The 15,824-nt window shown below is 53.0% G+C and overlaps 2 protein-coding genes across 2 annotated transcripts in view; one reads left to right on the top strand and one right to left on the bottom strand.

Annotated features, from left to right (window-relative positions):
• The window catches only part of PARP3 (poly(ADP-ribose) polymerase family member 3), a 44,701-nt gene that overhangs the window by 22,260 nt on the left and 6,617 nt on the right, over window positions 1-15,824 (top strand). Inside the window, exon 2 of the mRNA XM_058443110.1 lies at window positions 6,346-6,476. Within this exon, the coding sequence (XP_058299093.1) occupies window positions 6,346-6,476 (131 nt within the window). The remainder of the gene's footprint in view (window positions 1-6,345; window positions 6,477-15,824) is intronic.
• On the bottom strand, window positions 7,008-15,696 carry RRP9 (ribosomal RNA processing 9, U3 small nucleolar RNA binding protein). The gene is made up of 15 exons (XM_032161397.2): window positions 15,361-15,696; window positions 14,993-15,075; window positions 11,689-11,798; window positions 11,263-11,330; window positions 11,139-11,180; window positions 10,733-10,859; window positions 9,976-10,100; window positions 9,802-9,894; window positions 9,139-9,239; window positions 8,905-9,039; window positions 8,760-8,822; window positions 8,200-8,345; window positions 8,041-8,120; window positions 7,285-7,358; window positions 7,008-7,176 (listed from the first exon to the last, which is right to left on the bottom strand). Exons 1-15 carry the CDS (start codon window positions 15,445-15,447, stop codon window positions 7,083-7,085), a joined length of 1,428 nt encoding a protein of 475 aa, XP_032017288.1. The 5' UTR covers window positions 15,448-15,696; the 3' UTR covers window positions 7,008-7,082.

The raw sequence follows: 15,824 nt of genomic DNA, 5'->3' as shown, positions 1-15,824 counted from the left end.
CACACAAAAACATGTACACAAAGGTTCACAGCAGTTTTAATTGTAATAGCCAAAAACTGGAAACAATCCAATGTGCTTCAAAGGATAAATGGATAAACACGAACTGCTGTAATTCCAGCAGTGAAAAGGAACAACCTGTTGATACACACAACCACTTGTACAAACTCAGAGACATTAGGTTGAGTAATAGAAGCCAGTCTCAAAATGTTATATGCTGTATAATTCCATTTACTTGACATTTTTTTTTTTTTTTTTTTTTGAGACAGAGTCTCACTCTGTCACCCAGGCTGGAGTGCAGTGGGGCGATCTCTGCTCACTGCAAGCTCCACCTCCCGGGTTCATGCCATTCTCCTGCCTCAGCCTCCCGAGTAGCTGGGACTACAGGCGCCCGCCACCACACCCGGCTAATTTTTTTGTGTTTTTAGTAGAGATAGGGTTTCCCCTTGTTAGCCAGGATGGTCTTGATCTCCTGACCTCGTGATCTGCCCACCTTGGCTTCCCAAAGTGCTGGGATTACAGGCGTGAGCCACCGCGCCCGACTATTTGACATTCTTAAAAGACAAACAACATAATATTTAAATGAGCAAAGGATTTGAACAGATACTTCACCAAAGAAGATACACAGATGGAAAATAACCACATGAAAGATATCCAACATCATTATCCACTAGGAAATACAAATTAACACTAAAATGAGATACCACCACACATTTATTTAAATGGATAAAATTTTAAATACTGATAATAACAAGTGTTATAAAGGATGTGGAGTGACTAGAAGCCTCATAAATTGCTGGTGGGGATGCAAATGGTATGGCTGCTCCAGAAAATAGTTTGGCAGCTTCTTATAAAGTTCAACATATGACCCAGCAATCTGGCTCCTTAGTATTTAACCTAGAGAAGTGAAAAAGTATGTCCATGAATATTCAGAGTAGTTTTTTGTTGTTTTTTTTTTTTTTTTTTAAGACAGAATCTCACTCTGTCATCCAGGCTGGAGTGCAGTGGTGCCACCTTGGTTCACTGCAACCTCTGCCTCCTGGGTTCACACAACTCTCCTGCCTCAGCCTCCTGAGTAGCTGGGATTACAGGCGCCTGACACCACACCCAGCTAATTTTTTGTATTTTTAGTAGAGATGGGGTTTCACCATGTTGGCCAGGCTGGTCTCTAACTCCTGATCCACCTGCCTTGGCCTCCCAAAGTACTGGGATTGCAGGTGTGAGCCACCAGGCCCAGCTTCATAGTGCTCTATTCATAGTACCAAAAATTTGAAACAACCCAAATTTCCATCACAAAATGAATGGATAAACAAACTGGAATCCATTCATACAATAGAATACCACTCAGTTGGAAAAAGGATGTGAAAATGTGAATGAATTTCAAAGACACTACGCTGAGTTGAAAAAGACAGTCTCAAAATGTTACATACTGTATGATTTCATTCATGTGACATTCTCAAAAAGACAGCTCAGTGGCTGCCAGGGGTTAGGGATGGGGGAGGTCTGACCACAAAGGGGTACCAAAGGGATTGTTTTAGGGTAACAGACTATTCAGTATCTTGGTTGTGATGGTGGTTACATGAATCTATACATGTGTTATAATGTATAATTCACAGAACTGTACATTCCCTTAAAAAAGTCAATTTCACTGCACAATAATTTTTAAAAATTTACAACCCCATATGTCACATCAAACAAGTTTATTGTGTGTAAATTTTAAAAACAACTCAAAACAATCATGATTTTTTTTTTTCTTTGAGACAGAGTTTTGCTCTTGTTGCCCAGGCTGGAGTACAATGGCACAATCTCAGCCCACGGCAACCTCCCCCTCCCAGGTTCAAGAGATTCTCTTGCCTCAGCCTCCCAAGTAGCTGGAATTACAGGCATGCGCCACCATGCCCAGCTAATTTTGTATTTTCAGTAGAGACAGGGTTTCTCTATGTTGGTCAGGCAGGTCTCAAACTCCCAACCTCAGGTGATCTGCCCACCTCAGCTTCCCAAAGTGCTGGGATTAAAGGCATGAGCCACCCCGCCCAGCATGATCCTCTTATTTGGGTCTATATGAGAAGCAAAGAGATGAAGGTCCTTGCACTCCAAGGGCACAGGAAAGATCCCACATTTGGAGCCTAGGGTGACTAGAGAGCTGGAGCCCAGAATGGAGGGAGGCCCAGACAGGGAAGAGACCCAGGGGCTGGGGCATTCGTGGATGATGTGACTCTAGAGGCAGGGTGGGCCCTGGGGCCTTGAGTACCACCAAGACCAGCTCAGCCTCTAGCCAGTGGGCAGGGAGGAGGCACCCCAGGGGCTGAGGAGCAGAGGGAAATGCCATCCAAGGGGAGGCTGGAGGGTACGCTGGGTGAGGGGGCTGGGGCGAGCATGGTGGAGTGAGCCTCCTGGATCTGGGGTAAGGGATGCAGCACAGGGAGCAAGACACAGGCCCCTCAGGGCCACTGTGGGTGAGCACTGAGCACAGAAGTACCAGCATCCTGGGGTACCATTCTCCCATCCCACCCCCACCATTCTCCACCTCGTCTACCAGAGTTTCCCCCAGAGGTTCTCAGTAGGCCCCTTGAAGGAGGGCTGGAAAAGGGAAAAGAAAGCAGGACTCAGTGAGGGTCCCAGTGGGACCAGCCCTCTGCATGTGCTCCCAGCCCCATGGCCTGCAGAGGAGGAAACGCAGGTCTCCTGGGAATGGGCTGTTCTAAGGCAACCCTCAGCCCCTGCCTCAGGCATTTCTTCTGCAACAGCCCCAGCCCATCCCCAGATAAGTGACCCTCACATGCAGCCCCTGGCACAGCAGCCTCGCAGGAGGACCCAAGAGTTTACTTGGTGGACCCTGCACCTTGGGAAGCCCCGTGGCCCCCTTTAAAGATCTCCACCTGATCTACATCCACCTGTGGTCCTCACCTGATCTTCTGCAGTCACCTTTGCTAGCTGGTCTCTTCCTTCTTCTGGCTCCTTGCTGGCAGAATCTGAGCATTTCCTCATTTGTGTCCCCAGATGCCAGCACAGATCAAGTACTAAATAAATGCTCATTGAATGAATGAATATTATAAAGTAGAAGAGGATCAGATGCTTCTCTAAGGAGACCCAAGGCCCTAAAGTCCCGAGACCCTTTTCTCCATGCCTAGGGACAGGTCCTGTCACTATGCTTCCTTGTACCCAGTGTCCCCAGAAAGAGGTGGGGGTGAGCAGGAAGTGACTGAGCTGGGAATGAAGAAGCTCCACATCGGGGAAGGTGGAGTTCAGCACTGGGAACCGGACAGCAACCAGAAGAGCCAGCGCTGGAAAGGTAGGGGTGGGGAAGAGAAATGAGACAGAGATGTGGTAGACTAAGAGGGGTTGAGAGAGGCAGGGCATTTAGCTGGCAGCCAACCCGTCCTGCACCAGCTACCCTTCTGACTTACTCACCTCTGCCTGGGGTTTCTGTACACACACTTCTCTAGTCAAGAGGGCCTGGAAAGTGGCTACTTGAGGAAGATTCTCTTGTCTTAGGCCTTTGCACAGATGATTAAAGACCGGGGGTGCTCTTCCCCCAGATCTTCCCATCATTCAGGTCTCACTGGATGTCACTTCTCCAGAGACCTTACCCAGTCTCTGTCCTGTCACTCTGCTTGACCTCTTCATAACAATAATCATCTGGATTTGCATTGTGTCTGCTTATTTACATGCTTTATACCTCCAGAGGGTAGACTTCTTGAATGCAGGAACTTTTTCTTGTTCGTTTCTGTATCCCCATGGCCTAGAACAGGAGCTGGGGCATCACTGGAACACAACAAAGTTTTATTGGACGGATGGATGGATGGATGGATGGATCAATAGATCAATGGATGGATGGATGGATGGATATGCTACCAGCTGCGAGGGATAGTTTTCCAAGAGAAATTGGAGTTACACTTTCAGAAAGAAATGGGAATGAGTACCTGGCAGACCACACAACAGGTATTGAAGACATATTACTGTCACCATCTCCATAAAGTGGCCTCAACCCTTCCTGTTTGTGGAAAGAAGGTGGGTTGCCAGCCGTATTGCCTTCACCTCCCTGATTTCTAGTTTCCCTTTTGAAGTTAGGACTGATGGTAGATTCCCCCAGAATGGCAGTGATTTGGGTGGCTCAGAGGTTCAGACTGTACTCCGAGGCCCATTCTCAGGCAGGAGGGAAGAGTGGATACTGGCTGCTCATCTGTCATGCCAACCTCCTAATAGTGGCCAGGGGGTGGCCAGGTGCTGTGGCTCATGCCCATAATCCCAGAACTTTGGGAGGCCACGGTGGGCAGATCACTTGAGGCCAGGAGTTTGAGACCAGCCTGACCAACATGGTGAAACCTCGCCTCTACTAAAAATACAAAAATTAGCCAGGTGTAGTGGCTCATGCCTATAAACCCAGCTACTTGGGAGGCTGAGGCATGAGAATCACTTGAACCAGGGAGGCAGAGGTTGCAGTGAGCTGAGATTGCACCACTGTACTCCAGCCTGGATGACAGAGCAAGACCCTGTCTCAAAAAAAAAAAAAAAAAAAAAAGTGGCCAGTGGGCTAGGGTCTGGCCGTTCATCCTTGACTCTTCCTGCACCATCAGAGTCTGATGTTGCCCTCTAGCACATCCTCTGCCAACTCAGGAGTAAGAAGAGCCTAGCTCTGGCAAGAGAAAGGTGGAGTGATGTTCTGGACTGGACAGTAAACTATGTGGATTCCCTGCCCTTCACAACATGACATGGCAGTCACTCCCATCAAGAGATGAAGTTTCCTTCCCACGAATCTAGGATGGCCTGCCATTCACTTTGGCCAACTGAATGCAATAGAAGTACCAGATCCAAGCCCGGACCTCTAGATGACTTGCATGCTTCTCTCCTGGCCTGGGCTAGCCTGCTGGAGAATGAGAAACCACATATGGAAGTGCAGTTTTCCCAGTGTGTCCATTGCCAGCCAACCTCCAAACATAGACAAGTCAAGGTCAGCAGAGCTTCAAACACACAGCTGATGGCAAAATCATGAGTAAGCTCAGCTGAGACCAGAAGAAACCCCCAGCTGGGCTGGACGCAGTGGCTCATGCCTGTAATTCCAACACTTTGGGAGGCTGAAGCAGGCAGATCACCTGAGGTTGGGAGTTTGAGACCAGCCTGACCAACATGGAGAAACCCCGTCTCTACTAAAAATACAAAATTAGCTGAGCATGGTGGCACATGCCTGTAATCCCAGCTACTCGGGAGGCTGAGGCAGGAGAATCACTTGAACCTGGGAGGCAGAGGTTGCGGTGAGCTGAGATTGCGCCATTGCACTCCAGCCTGGGTAACAAGAGCGAGACTCCGTCTCGAAAAAAAAAAAACCTCCACTGGCCTGCAGACCCATGCACACTAATGGTTCTAAGCCAGTTTTAGGATGGTTTGCACCCAGCAATAGCTAACGGATGCAGGAGCCAGGGAGAACACCTACTCAATCTCAGCCTGAGAGCTGGGCGGAATGCAACCCGCCCGGAACAGGCAGATTTTGGCCAAAGTGGAGGTGAGCAGAAGGGTCCTGGGAGAGGCTGAAGGCACCGGGTTCGCTGCTGGCAGCCCCTGCTCAAGAATCCAATAGCGAGGAAGCCCCGACGGAGCAAGGCTGAGAATAGAAACCATGGGAGAAGTTATCTTCACTTTGAATCCAGAGTCCTCGTTTTCATTTGATGAGAATGTACTTAGGAAAGGGTTCATTCGTTCAGGGGCTTCTCTGTGTTGTTTACAGTGTTTTTCAGGTGTGTTTATGACACTGCTGAGCTCAATTTGGGACGGGACACAGGAGTGAGTGAATTTTACCAACATCTTCTCATCTGTAATAGGATTTTTCAGGCTGGGCATGGTAGCTCACGCCTGTAATCCCCACACTTTGGGAGGCCGAGGTGGGTGGATCAACTGAGGTCAGGAGTTTGAGACCAGCCTGGCCAACATGGCAAAACCCCGTCTCTACTAAAAATACAAAAATGAGCCAGGTGTGGTGGCACGCACCTGTAATCCCAGCTACTTGGGAGGCTGAGGCGGGAGAATTGCTTGAACCTGGGAGGCAGAAGTTGCAGTGAGCCGAGATCGTGCCACTGCACTCCGGCCTGGGCAACAAGACCGAAACTCTGTCTCAAAAAAAAAAAAAAAAAAAAAAAAGATTTTTCAGAGGCTCAGCCTGAACCTGACCCCTCTGGCCCCAGGTTAACTGCAGGCACAGGTCAGTCTGAGGGGGAGGCCTCGTGAGCATGGGGTCAAGGGGAGCCCTGTGGCTTCGTCTCTCAGGGGACCACACCACTCCTTCACAGATTCAGCCGTTGGGCCCCATGGGCACGGGGCTTTCCCTTAACACCTCCTTCTCCTTTTTCCTGATAGGAGGGGACCTCACTGTGCCTCTACACCTCCAGTCCACCTCTACCTCCTCGCTGGCTTCACCCCACAGCAGGAGGGAGCTACCCACTCGGTGAAATCAGAGTGAGCTTTCCTTTGACTCACTTCCCTGGCAGGTAGGTCCTGGTAGGTAGGTCCTGGTTCTGACATTCAGACCAAAGACAGCTCTTCCCAACTTGGACCCCTGTCTCCAAACAGTAAGCCCACCAGTGCAGGGTACCACTCCTACTCCCACTCCCGACCCCCACACCTCAGGGCAGTCTGTCCCCTCCAGCTTCCTGACCTGACCTGGGAGAGGAAGCGAAGCCAGTTTGACGTGCAGGTCCGCTGTCTACAGTCCAGTCCTGACCCCAGCGCCAGCCTTTACAATCCCTGGCTTCTGAGCTGAGGGGTGAGTAGCTTCTGACCCCTGACCACCCAGAGCAGTGGCAGGCAGCTAGCCTGAGGAGGTCGTGCAGGACACGCAGGGACAGGAGCCAGAAGTCAGTTGAGGTCTCCATCCCAAGTTCTTTGGAAAGGATAACAGCCCTCAGGCTAGCAGAGGGGCAGAGCTAGGAGACTGCTAGAGTCCTGTCCCTCCCCAGGCCTTCTCCCACCCAGTCCCTGATGCACCCCCACCCCCACCAAGAAGCTACAAGAGACAAGGCCCAAAAGAGGAGGCTTTTAATACAAAGAGGTCGGGGCATAGCCTGGGAAGGACTTAAATAAGGAGGGTAAGAGTCTCAGGAACCAACAGCTGGGGGTACAGGGACCCTGTGGAGCGGGATGATGCAGACAGAATTCCGAGCCTCTTTGATCCTCCACCATCGGCCAAGCCTGCAGGGAGTGCAAGAAGCAGCTGAGACTTGGCCCAGTCTCCACCCCATTTCCACCCAGCTGTCCAGCCTACACCACCTTACCCGAACCTTCGAGGGCCACACATACCTGTGCTCCTGCCCTACCCCAGCCACCAGGAAGTCCCCAGAGCTGGAGAACTTGAGGCTGTTGATAAAACCCACCTGAGCAGAAAGAGAGACAACAACGGAAAGACATTAGAATGCCCCCTCACCACCGTCCTCAGCATCACAGTCAAGGGCTGGGCCTTATCAGGCCTGGGTTAAATCCCTGCTCTGCCTCCTGCCACCTGGCCTGACACAGGCCAGCCCTTCACTTGTTGGGACCTCAGCCTCCACATCTGCGAGATGGGGGTAAGCAGAGCACAGGGCTAGCAGTGAGTTTGTGAGGATGAAGGAGGAAGTGTACACCAAGTATGGCCTGAGGCTGGCTCCTGGTGGTGGGGCCCTGGAGACCCCATGACTGTCCCCACTGACCTAGACCCTGCATTCTCAGCACACATCACTGACAGATCCTGCCACCCTCCCCCAGGTCACCCTAGTGTGGACAGTGAGGTCCACACCCTCTAGCCTGGCACCCAATCTGGCACCAGCAGTGCAGAACTCATCACAGGGCCAGGCCTCCATGCCTCTCCCCATGCTGCTCCCTGACTTGTACCCCAGCACCCTGGACAGGGTCTAGGATAGGAAGGGGAGCAGAGGAGGGTTCCTGCCAGACCCTGTGCTAGGAGCTGGCCCTGCCCTGAGAAGGTTCCCTTCTGGCAGGAAGAAAGACCTTAAAGAGCTAATTCCAGGGGCCTAGGCAGTGTGGCAGAGACAGGCTGAGCATTCAAGCCCACTCACTCACCAGGGGGATGTCACAGAGAAGGTCAAGCTGCCGGAAGCCTTCCCCACACTGCCAAAGCCGCACGCAGGAGCTGTGGGAGCCTGGGGAGACTGGAACAGTGAGCAACCCCTGCACCAGCCCACCCGGCGACCCCTCCTCCCTGCCTCTCAGGGCACCCACCTGTGGCCACAAGGTCTGTGTTGAGGAGGGCTGCCACTGACGATATCCAGAAGGGCTGCTCCAGGCCTGGCTCTCCCCGCAGCCCGTGAGCTTCACGCTGCAGGGCAAGTGGTCGCTTCTTGGAGACGCCCCACAAGGCCACAGAGCTATAGACAGGGAGGGAATACAGCAGTGAGGGGGCCAGAGGCAGAAAAGGCCACATGTGTAACACAAAGGATTAATGCTTGAGGGGATGGATACCCATTTCCCATGATGTGATTATTACATATTGCATGCCTGTATCAAAACATCTCAAGTACCCTACAAATACATACACCTACTAAGTACCCACAAAAAATTTTTTTTAATTCTAAAAAAAAAGAAAAAAGGCCACATGACAGGAAGGGATCAAGGGCACACAGCCCAGACAAGGTCATCTGAGCTCTCTGCCTCATCATCCTCATTTATGAAAAGAGGTTACAACAGCTTCCCCACTGGGGGTGCCCTGAGGCAAGCTCAGGGCCCGCAGCCAGCGCTCAGGAGCAGAAGCCGTGGCCAGAGACATCCAAAGGAGCTCTTACCCATCGTCCGCGCCGGACACCATGTGCTCCTCATTGATTAGCTGGATGCAGTCGATGGAGCCCCTGGAGAAAGGGGCTGTGAGGGGCGTGGCCCAAGCCCACCCCCAGCCCATGTAGCCCCCACTGGCATGGCAGGCCACCTTACTGGTGGCCATAGAAGACAAGCTGGGACTCCTCGGGGATCTTCCACACACGTACAGTCCCGTCCCGGCCCCCAGCCGTCACACAGCACTCCCGGCTCAAGGCATCCAGCGCAGCCACGGCGTCCTGGTGTCCGAAGCTAGAGGGCCGGGCAGAGCAGGATAGGGGGGATAGGGGTATTGCATGAACTCACGCACACTCCCACACCATCCACACGCCCTCTCCCATACACACTCACAGCGTCTCCACGTAGGAGTTCTCTGCCACATTCCACACCTTCACGGAGCGATCTTGGGATGTGCTGTAGAGCTGGTGGGTGCCTCTGCGGAATGCCAGACCCTAAGGGTGCATGGGGAGAGGACAAAGGGGACCTGGACTACAGCAGGCGGGAGACAGGTCAGGCCCAGGGAGGACTTCCCAAAAAAGCAAGCCATGTGGCATGTCCTGTGAGGCACTTTTGTGCCGCCCACATGCCCGTCTGCCCCTGAGCAGATGCAGACTTCTTTTTTATTTTATTTTTTTTAGCGACAGGGTCTCATTCTGTTGCTCAGGCTGGAGTGCAGTGGTGCGATCATAGCTCACTGCAGCCTCCATCTCCTGGGCTCAAATGATCCTCCATCTCGGCCTCCCAAAGTGCTAGGATTATAGGCAAGAGCCGCCACACCCCGCCCAGAGGCGGCTTCTCAAGGCCCTCGTTGATTTCTGAGCAAGCTCGGCCCGGTCTCCCCCAGCTCCTCCTCATCCCTTTAGCCCATTTATGTATTTTACAGCACCACTCACTACCCACTTGCTACCCCAGGATGCAGGTTCCCTGAGGACGGGGACCCCAGAGGCCAGCTCTGAGCCCGGAACACTAGCATGTGCCCACTAAAGATCCACTGGGGTAGACCCAGCTCCTCACCGACACTGCATCCCGGTGTCCTGTGAAGGTGTACAGGTGCTGGCAGCTCTGGGCCTCCCAAATGAGAATGAGCTTGCTGCGGTCACCCGAGGCCTGCAGGGATGAAGACAATGACCACAGGCACCCACCATGCACCAGACCTCCTACCTGCCCCCAGGGCCAACCTGGCCTTACAAGGTATTTGCCGTCGGAGGAGATGGCCATGCAGAGGACGTGGCTGCTGTGGCCAGGGGGCTTTCCCTCGGCACCCTTCTTGGCTCGAGGAATCACATGCAGCTTCCGTCCACTCTCCACGCTCCCTGCCGTTGGGGGTGGGGGAGAAGCTACTGGGATGGGGGGATAGGGCTGGCTGGCAACCCCCCTCAAGGGGCAGCATGGAAAGAAGAGCCATGGCAAATGTCCCTTTTGCCAGGAGACCTGGCTCAGCCACTGTGAGCCTCTGGACAAGCTGCCTCAGTTTCCTCATCAATGAAGAAGGACATTAGTGCCAAACAGCAGCCACAAAGCCCAAAGAAGAGAAGGGATGTACAAGGGCTTTGGGATTGATGGTGTGAGTTCTTCTGTTACTACAGCGGATGTAGAAGGAACTGCTAGTCAGCCAGCAATGGATGGGAACCCAGGAGGACAGGCACTCAATCCCAGGACTGCACAGCCTCAAATGTCTTCTAGTCCAACCACCCACCTGCGGCATTAATTCCCATTAAATCATCATCCTGACTTTGCCCAAAGGTCTCTAGGGACAGGGAGCTCCTAAGCCCCACTGCCGGGCAGCAGCTTTCACTGTCACCCAGAGAGCACTTCTAGGGCAGCAAACCTGCCTCCAGAGACTTCCCCACTTCAGGGCTCAGCCTGCCGTGACCACTCCCACTCCCCTGACCAGCCCTCTCGGATCCGCCATGGGGACTCTAGCCCCACCCAGGCACTCACTCACACTTAATGATGGTGCAGTCTTTGGCAGCAGAGAAGATGGCTGAGTCATCGGGGGTGATGACCAAACATGTGATAGAGAGCTGGTGCCCCCGTAAAACGCGAATGTCAGCCAAGGCTGGGGCCTGGATCTGGACAGACAGGGGCTGGGTCACTGTGGCCAGTGGCATAAAGGCACCACCTCACCAACCCCACCGCGTAGTGTTGGCCTTTCCCACCCAGGCCAGAAGGAAAACAAGACCCAAGGCTACAAGGACCAGATCCTTACCTGACCAGATAGACCCAAGTGTCCACCATGTTCCAGAGCAAAGCCCCCCACACCCTGAGCCCCCACTGAGCCACCTGCCCACCAACCCAAGTGGCGCCCCCAGTTCCCTCCAACCTTATACCAAAATACCATGCCCACTCACCTCCTTTGCCACCGACTTCTGCAGCCTGCCCCTCTGCTCGAGCTGCATGGAGAAGAGATGGATGAGACCCTGGGAACAGATCAGCTCCACCCCCACCCTCCCCCAACTCTCCCTCCACACTTACCACATCCTCCTTCAGGCGCCCCGCCACCTGGTCCTCCTCAAATGCACGGGCCTCAGCCTTCTCCTCCTCTGTGCAGGACAGGCCAGACCAAGTAAACTGAGGCTGAGACCCCTCTTTCCCTTCCATCCTGTCCCCATCCCACTGCCCCAGGGCTGGATAATGCAGGAAGCTCCAGCTGCCTCAGCAGAGGGGAGGGCAGGCTGGAGGGTTTCCTCCTGCCTTTCCTTATCGGATCAGCCCCCTGCAGGCTCCCCAGGAGGCCCTTGAGAGCTCTTGGCCACCCCCACAGGGCAGCCAGCACCGACAGCCCAGGCACCCACTGGGAACCCATGTTGGTCACCCATCAAGCAGCTGGGGCTGCAGTGGCAGGCAGCAGACCAGCGCAGGCACAAGCCCTGCCCATGGCTGGCCTGCCCACTGGCTCACCTTGCTGACGGAGCTGCTCTAGGTAGAGCTTGGCCAAGCGCAGCTTCTTTTCCTGTGCAGTTTCCTCCAGCTCTTCCTCCTCCTCCCCCTCAGGCTTCCTTGGAGCTAGGCTGTGGGCAGGAAGGGGCTGGGTCTAAGGGGCTCATCTTCTTCCTCTGGCCACTAGGATCGTGCCTTCTGGATGCTCATCCTGCCATCCAACCTCCCCCATTCCCTGCCAGCCCACATGGCCGGTGACTACACTGCAGAAAACTGAAGGATGTGACTCCCCAAACTAAAAGGCCCCACTCAGTGCCCCAGGTAGGGGCGGAAACAGACCCAAGTCCCAAAGAGATCACTAAAGCATCTCAACTCTGGGGGAAAGAGGAGGCTTCCAAGAGAAACCAGGCTTCCAAAAGAAATCAGGTCACATACAAAGAGTCAGGAATCAAAATGCGCAGGCATCTCAACAGCAATACTGAGAACAAGAAGACAAAGGAGCCTCACACACAAAGCTCTGGAGGAATACACTGACTCCTAAAATGCCATGCCCAGTCAAACAATCAACGACGACACTGCCAGGTGTGCAAGGTGCCACAGAATTTCCTCCCTGTTTTTCTTTAAGAAGGATAGAGGCTGTGCTCCCAAACAAGAGGGTAAACTGGGAAAGAGAAAGGCAAGGGATACCGGAAACCAGAGATGCAACACAGAGAGCAGAAAAGGTGACACCATCCCCAGACATGACAGGGGCAGTCTGGATCAGATCCAAGGACCCACCAGGCAGACACACCAGGACTGTCATCACCACAGCACCATCCTTTACCCTGGGAACAAGGTTCCAAGCGAACCTTCACTGTTTGGGGATTGGCCTTTACTGGTGAAGTTACGGCTTTCCCCTCCATGCCCCAGCTGAGAGTACTCACTTCACTCAAAGACAGGTCCAGCTTTGATCTGCTCCTGGGAGCTGGGGGTAGGTCATGGGCACTCAGACACAGAGAATCCAGGGCAGCCCACTCCCTCTGATCATGTGCCTGCAGACATCTAGTCTCTGTCCACTCCCCTAACCGTGTTTCCCAGGACTCACTCGTAACCCTGCCCCTGACTTCCCCAGAAGGGACCTTGAAAACTCTCAGGAAAGCCAAAGCTGGACCATGCCCCAGAAATAATTTAGTGCCCTGTGCCTGACAAGCCTTCAGCCAACAGGGCTGGTGCTGCCCTTCCCTTACACAGCCAAGGGACCTTTGTTAACTTCGGACTTCTACTCAATTTAGCCAAACTAATTAATCTGTTGTTGAAGGATTCATACGCATGAGGCAGAACGTTAAAGAAATGCAAGGGAAGTACACACTATGATTCCATTTACAGGGCATGCTAGAAAATGCACAACTCTAGGGGCAGTGGTTAGCAGAGACTGGGGGGAAGGAGAGGGGTTGACTACGAAGGAGCAGGAGGAGTTTTGGAGGGTGATGAAACTCTTTACCTTCAGGGTAGAGGTGGTCACACGACTGTGTGTGTTTGTCAAAACTCACTGAACTATAACTTTAAAAAATGAATGTTACTATATGTAAATTACACCTAAATGGAAAATGTTAATTTTTTAAAAGAACAAAGAAACCAAAGAAATGATTAACTCAAGTTAGGAGTGACAGTTGCGGCTTCTAAGTTTCTGCAAATGTTCTAGTTCTTAACCTAAGTGGTAAGTAAGTGTACAGAGGTTTATCATTTTACCATTACTCTCTGTAGTACAAATATATCTCATTCACTCTTCTGTATCTAACACACTTCACAACACAACATTCTAAAAATATTTAAAAGCACTTAGCCCACACTAGCCTGGCACACACTCACCCACAATAACCTTCAGATTAAGAAAAGTACATTAATGGCTGGGTGTGGTGGCTCACGCCTATAATCCCAGCACTCTGGGAGGCTAAGGTGGGCGGATCACTTGAGGTCAGGAGTTCGACACCAGCCTGGCCAACATAGTGAAACTCCATCTCTACTAAACATACATAATTAGCCAGGCATGGTGGTGCAGGCCTATAATCCCAGCTACTCAGGTGGCTGAGGCAGGAGAATCACTTGAACCTGGGAAGCAGAGGTTGCAGTGAGCCGAGATCGCACCACTGCATTCCAGCCTGGGCAACAGAGTGAGACTCTGTCTCAAAAACAAAACAAAAGAAAGTACATTAAGTCTTTCCGTGAGCAAATTAAGGCAACACATACTCAATCTTAGAAGCGAGGTTCTAAAGTCAACTCATAGGGAAGGCACTAGGATTCTCTGGTCCAAAAGCCTCCAACCCACAGGGTCAGGCCTGACACCTTGCCTGACCCTTTGAAATCCTGCAAGCAACCACACCCATCATCTGCAGAAATAAGGGAGGCATTCAAAGCCCTCTACAATCTACATGCACTTATGACCAGTCCTCCTGTTTTTGTGTGTGTTTTTTTTTAGAGACAGGATCTTGCTCTGTCACCCAGACTGGAGAGCAGTGCATGATCATAGTTCACTGCAGCTTCAACTCCCTGGTAAGGGATCCCCAAACCTTAGCCTCCTGAGTAGTTGGGACTACAGGTGCACACCACCATACCCAGCTAACTTTTTTTATTTTTGTACAGACAAGATCTCGCTATGTTGCCCAGGCTGGACAACTCCTGACCTCAAGCAATCCTCCTGCCTTGGCCTCCCAAAGTGTTGGGATTAGAGGCATGAGTTACCAGGCCCAGCCCCCTTCCATCTTTTCTACTGCCCATTCTGGCACACTTACACGTCAGACTTTCCTCTGATCACCGAATGCCTTCCCTACCTCTCCGTGAGAGACTCCTCTTCATCTCTCAAGACCCTATTTAAATGTCCCTCCTCTGTTCCCAAAACACACAACTATAAAATACACACCTCACTACAACACACACTCTTCGCCCGCCTGCCTATCTCTGCACTTCCAACAGCAAAGACAGTGCCTGGCATGTTAAGAGACGGGGAGTCCAGTAACTGTGAAATTGCAGGAAAACTGGCAAGGGAAGAAGGATGCAAGAAATACTTGACAGCTTTGTTCTGTTTTCCTGCAATTTCGCAATCAGTCCAGTCCCTGCCAAAACCTAAGGAGGTCTCAATGGCCTCGGATTGGGGCCCAGGGTCCTTCTCACCCAGAGACCTCGCAGAAACAAGACTTTGCAGGACCAGAAACTAAAGGAAAGAGCCACGATCTCAGAGCCAAGGGCCAGAATCTTGGGTTCTAGGCTCAGCTCTGCTCGGACTCACTCAGTCTTCCGTGCACCATGGGCCTCAGTTTTCCCTCCCACTATGTGGAAAAGAACAGCTCACCTCTCGCTCTCAGAGTCGCTGGAGATCTCCTCATTCATCTTGCCGCCACTCTTGGATTTGCCCCTGTCCCCCGCAGAGTCGGCCTGGGAATTATACGGTCTTTTCTTTGGTCAGGGGTCCAGACCACCCTGGCATTGACCAAGGGCCCCCCTCGGTTCCCTCAGAACCCCAGGACTGGGAAAGGCGGTTGGCTCCCGGGTTAAGCGAACGGCTTTGTAGGATTTGGCCCGCGGAGAGAGGGACGAAGCTGACTCCAGCGGGGTCCAGGGCGAAGGGCTGGGGAAGGGCCCGGACCCAGGTCCCCTGGATGGGATGACGGTTGTTCCAGTAGCAGGGCTGACCGCGGCCCTCAGAAGCGCCATGCTCACCTTTCGCCGCCGCTTGCCGGCCCCCGCGCCAGTCCCGGCCCCAGAGGCCGGCTTTCCCCGCTTACGAACAGCCGCTGTTGCCAACATTCTGCCCAACAGGCGTGTAGCAGAGGCCGCAGGAGAACTCACGTGGCAGCTGAACCCTCCCAGCTCCCCAGCCGCATGGCAAGACCCCGCGTCTTGATAGGCTTCCACCGCCCGCCGGGCCCCGCCTCCTACTGCTCCATTGGGTCCTTCGGCAGGCTCTGCCTCGCCCCCAAGCACCCATAGGATGCACGCTTGTAGCCCCGCCTCCTGAAGTTTCTAGGCTCCAGCACCAGGCTCGAGTAGGAAGCCCGCATCTCCACGGCGCTTCCGGCCTGAAGCTGTGGCGCTTGCGCTCTGCTGCTGGCCGACTTCGAAGTCGGAGCAAGAGCCTTCTCTGTGTTTGCGCCCCTTGGACGCTGGGGGGCGCCAGAGACGCG

Source organism: Hylobates moloch, unplaced genomic scaffold, assembly GCF_009828535.3.
Source record: "Hylobates moloch isolate HMO894 unplaced genomic scaffold, HMol_V3 SCAFFOLD_8, whole genome shotgun sequence".
In the NCBI taxonomy this organism is placed as follows: domain Eukaryota; kingdom Metazoa; phylum Chordata; class Mammalia; order Primates; family Hylobatidae; genus Hylobates; species Hylobates moloch.
The sequence above is the reverse complement of the archived record's forward strand: the minus strand, read 5'-3'. Positions and strand labels throughout refer to the sequence as shown.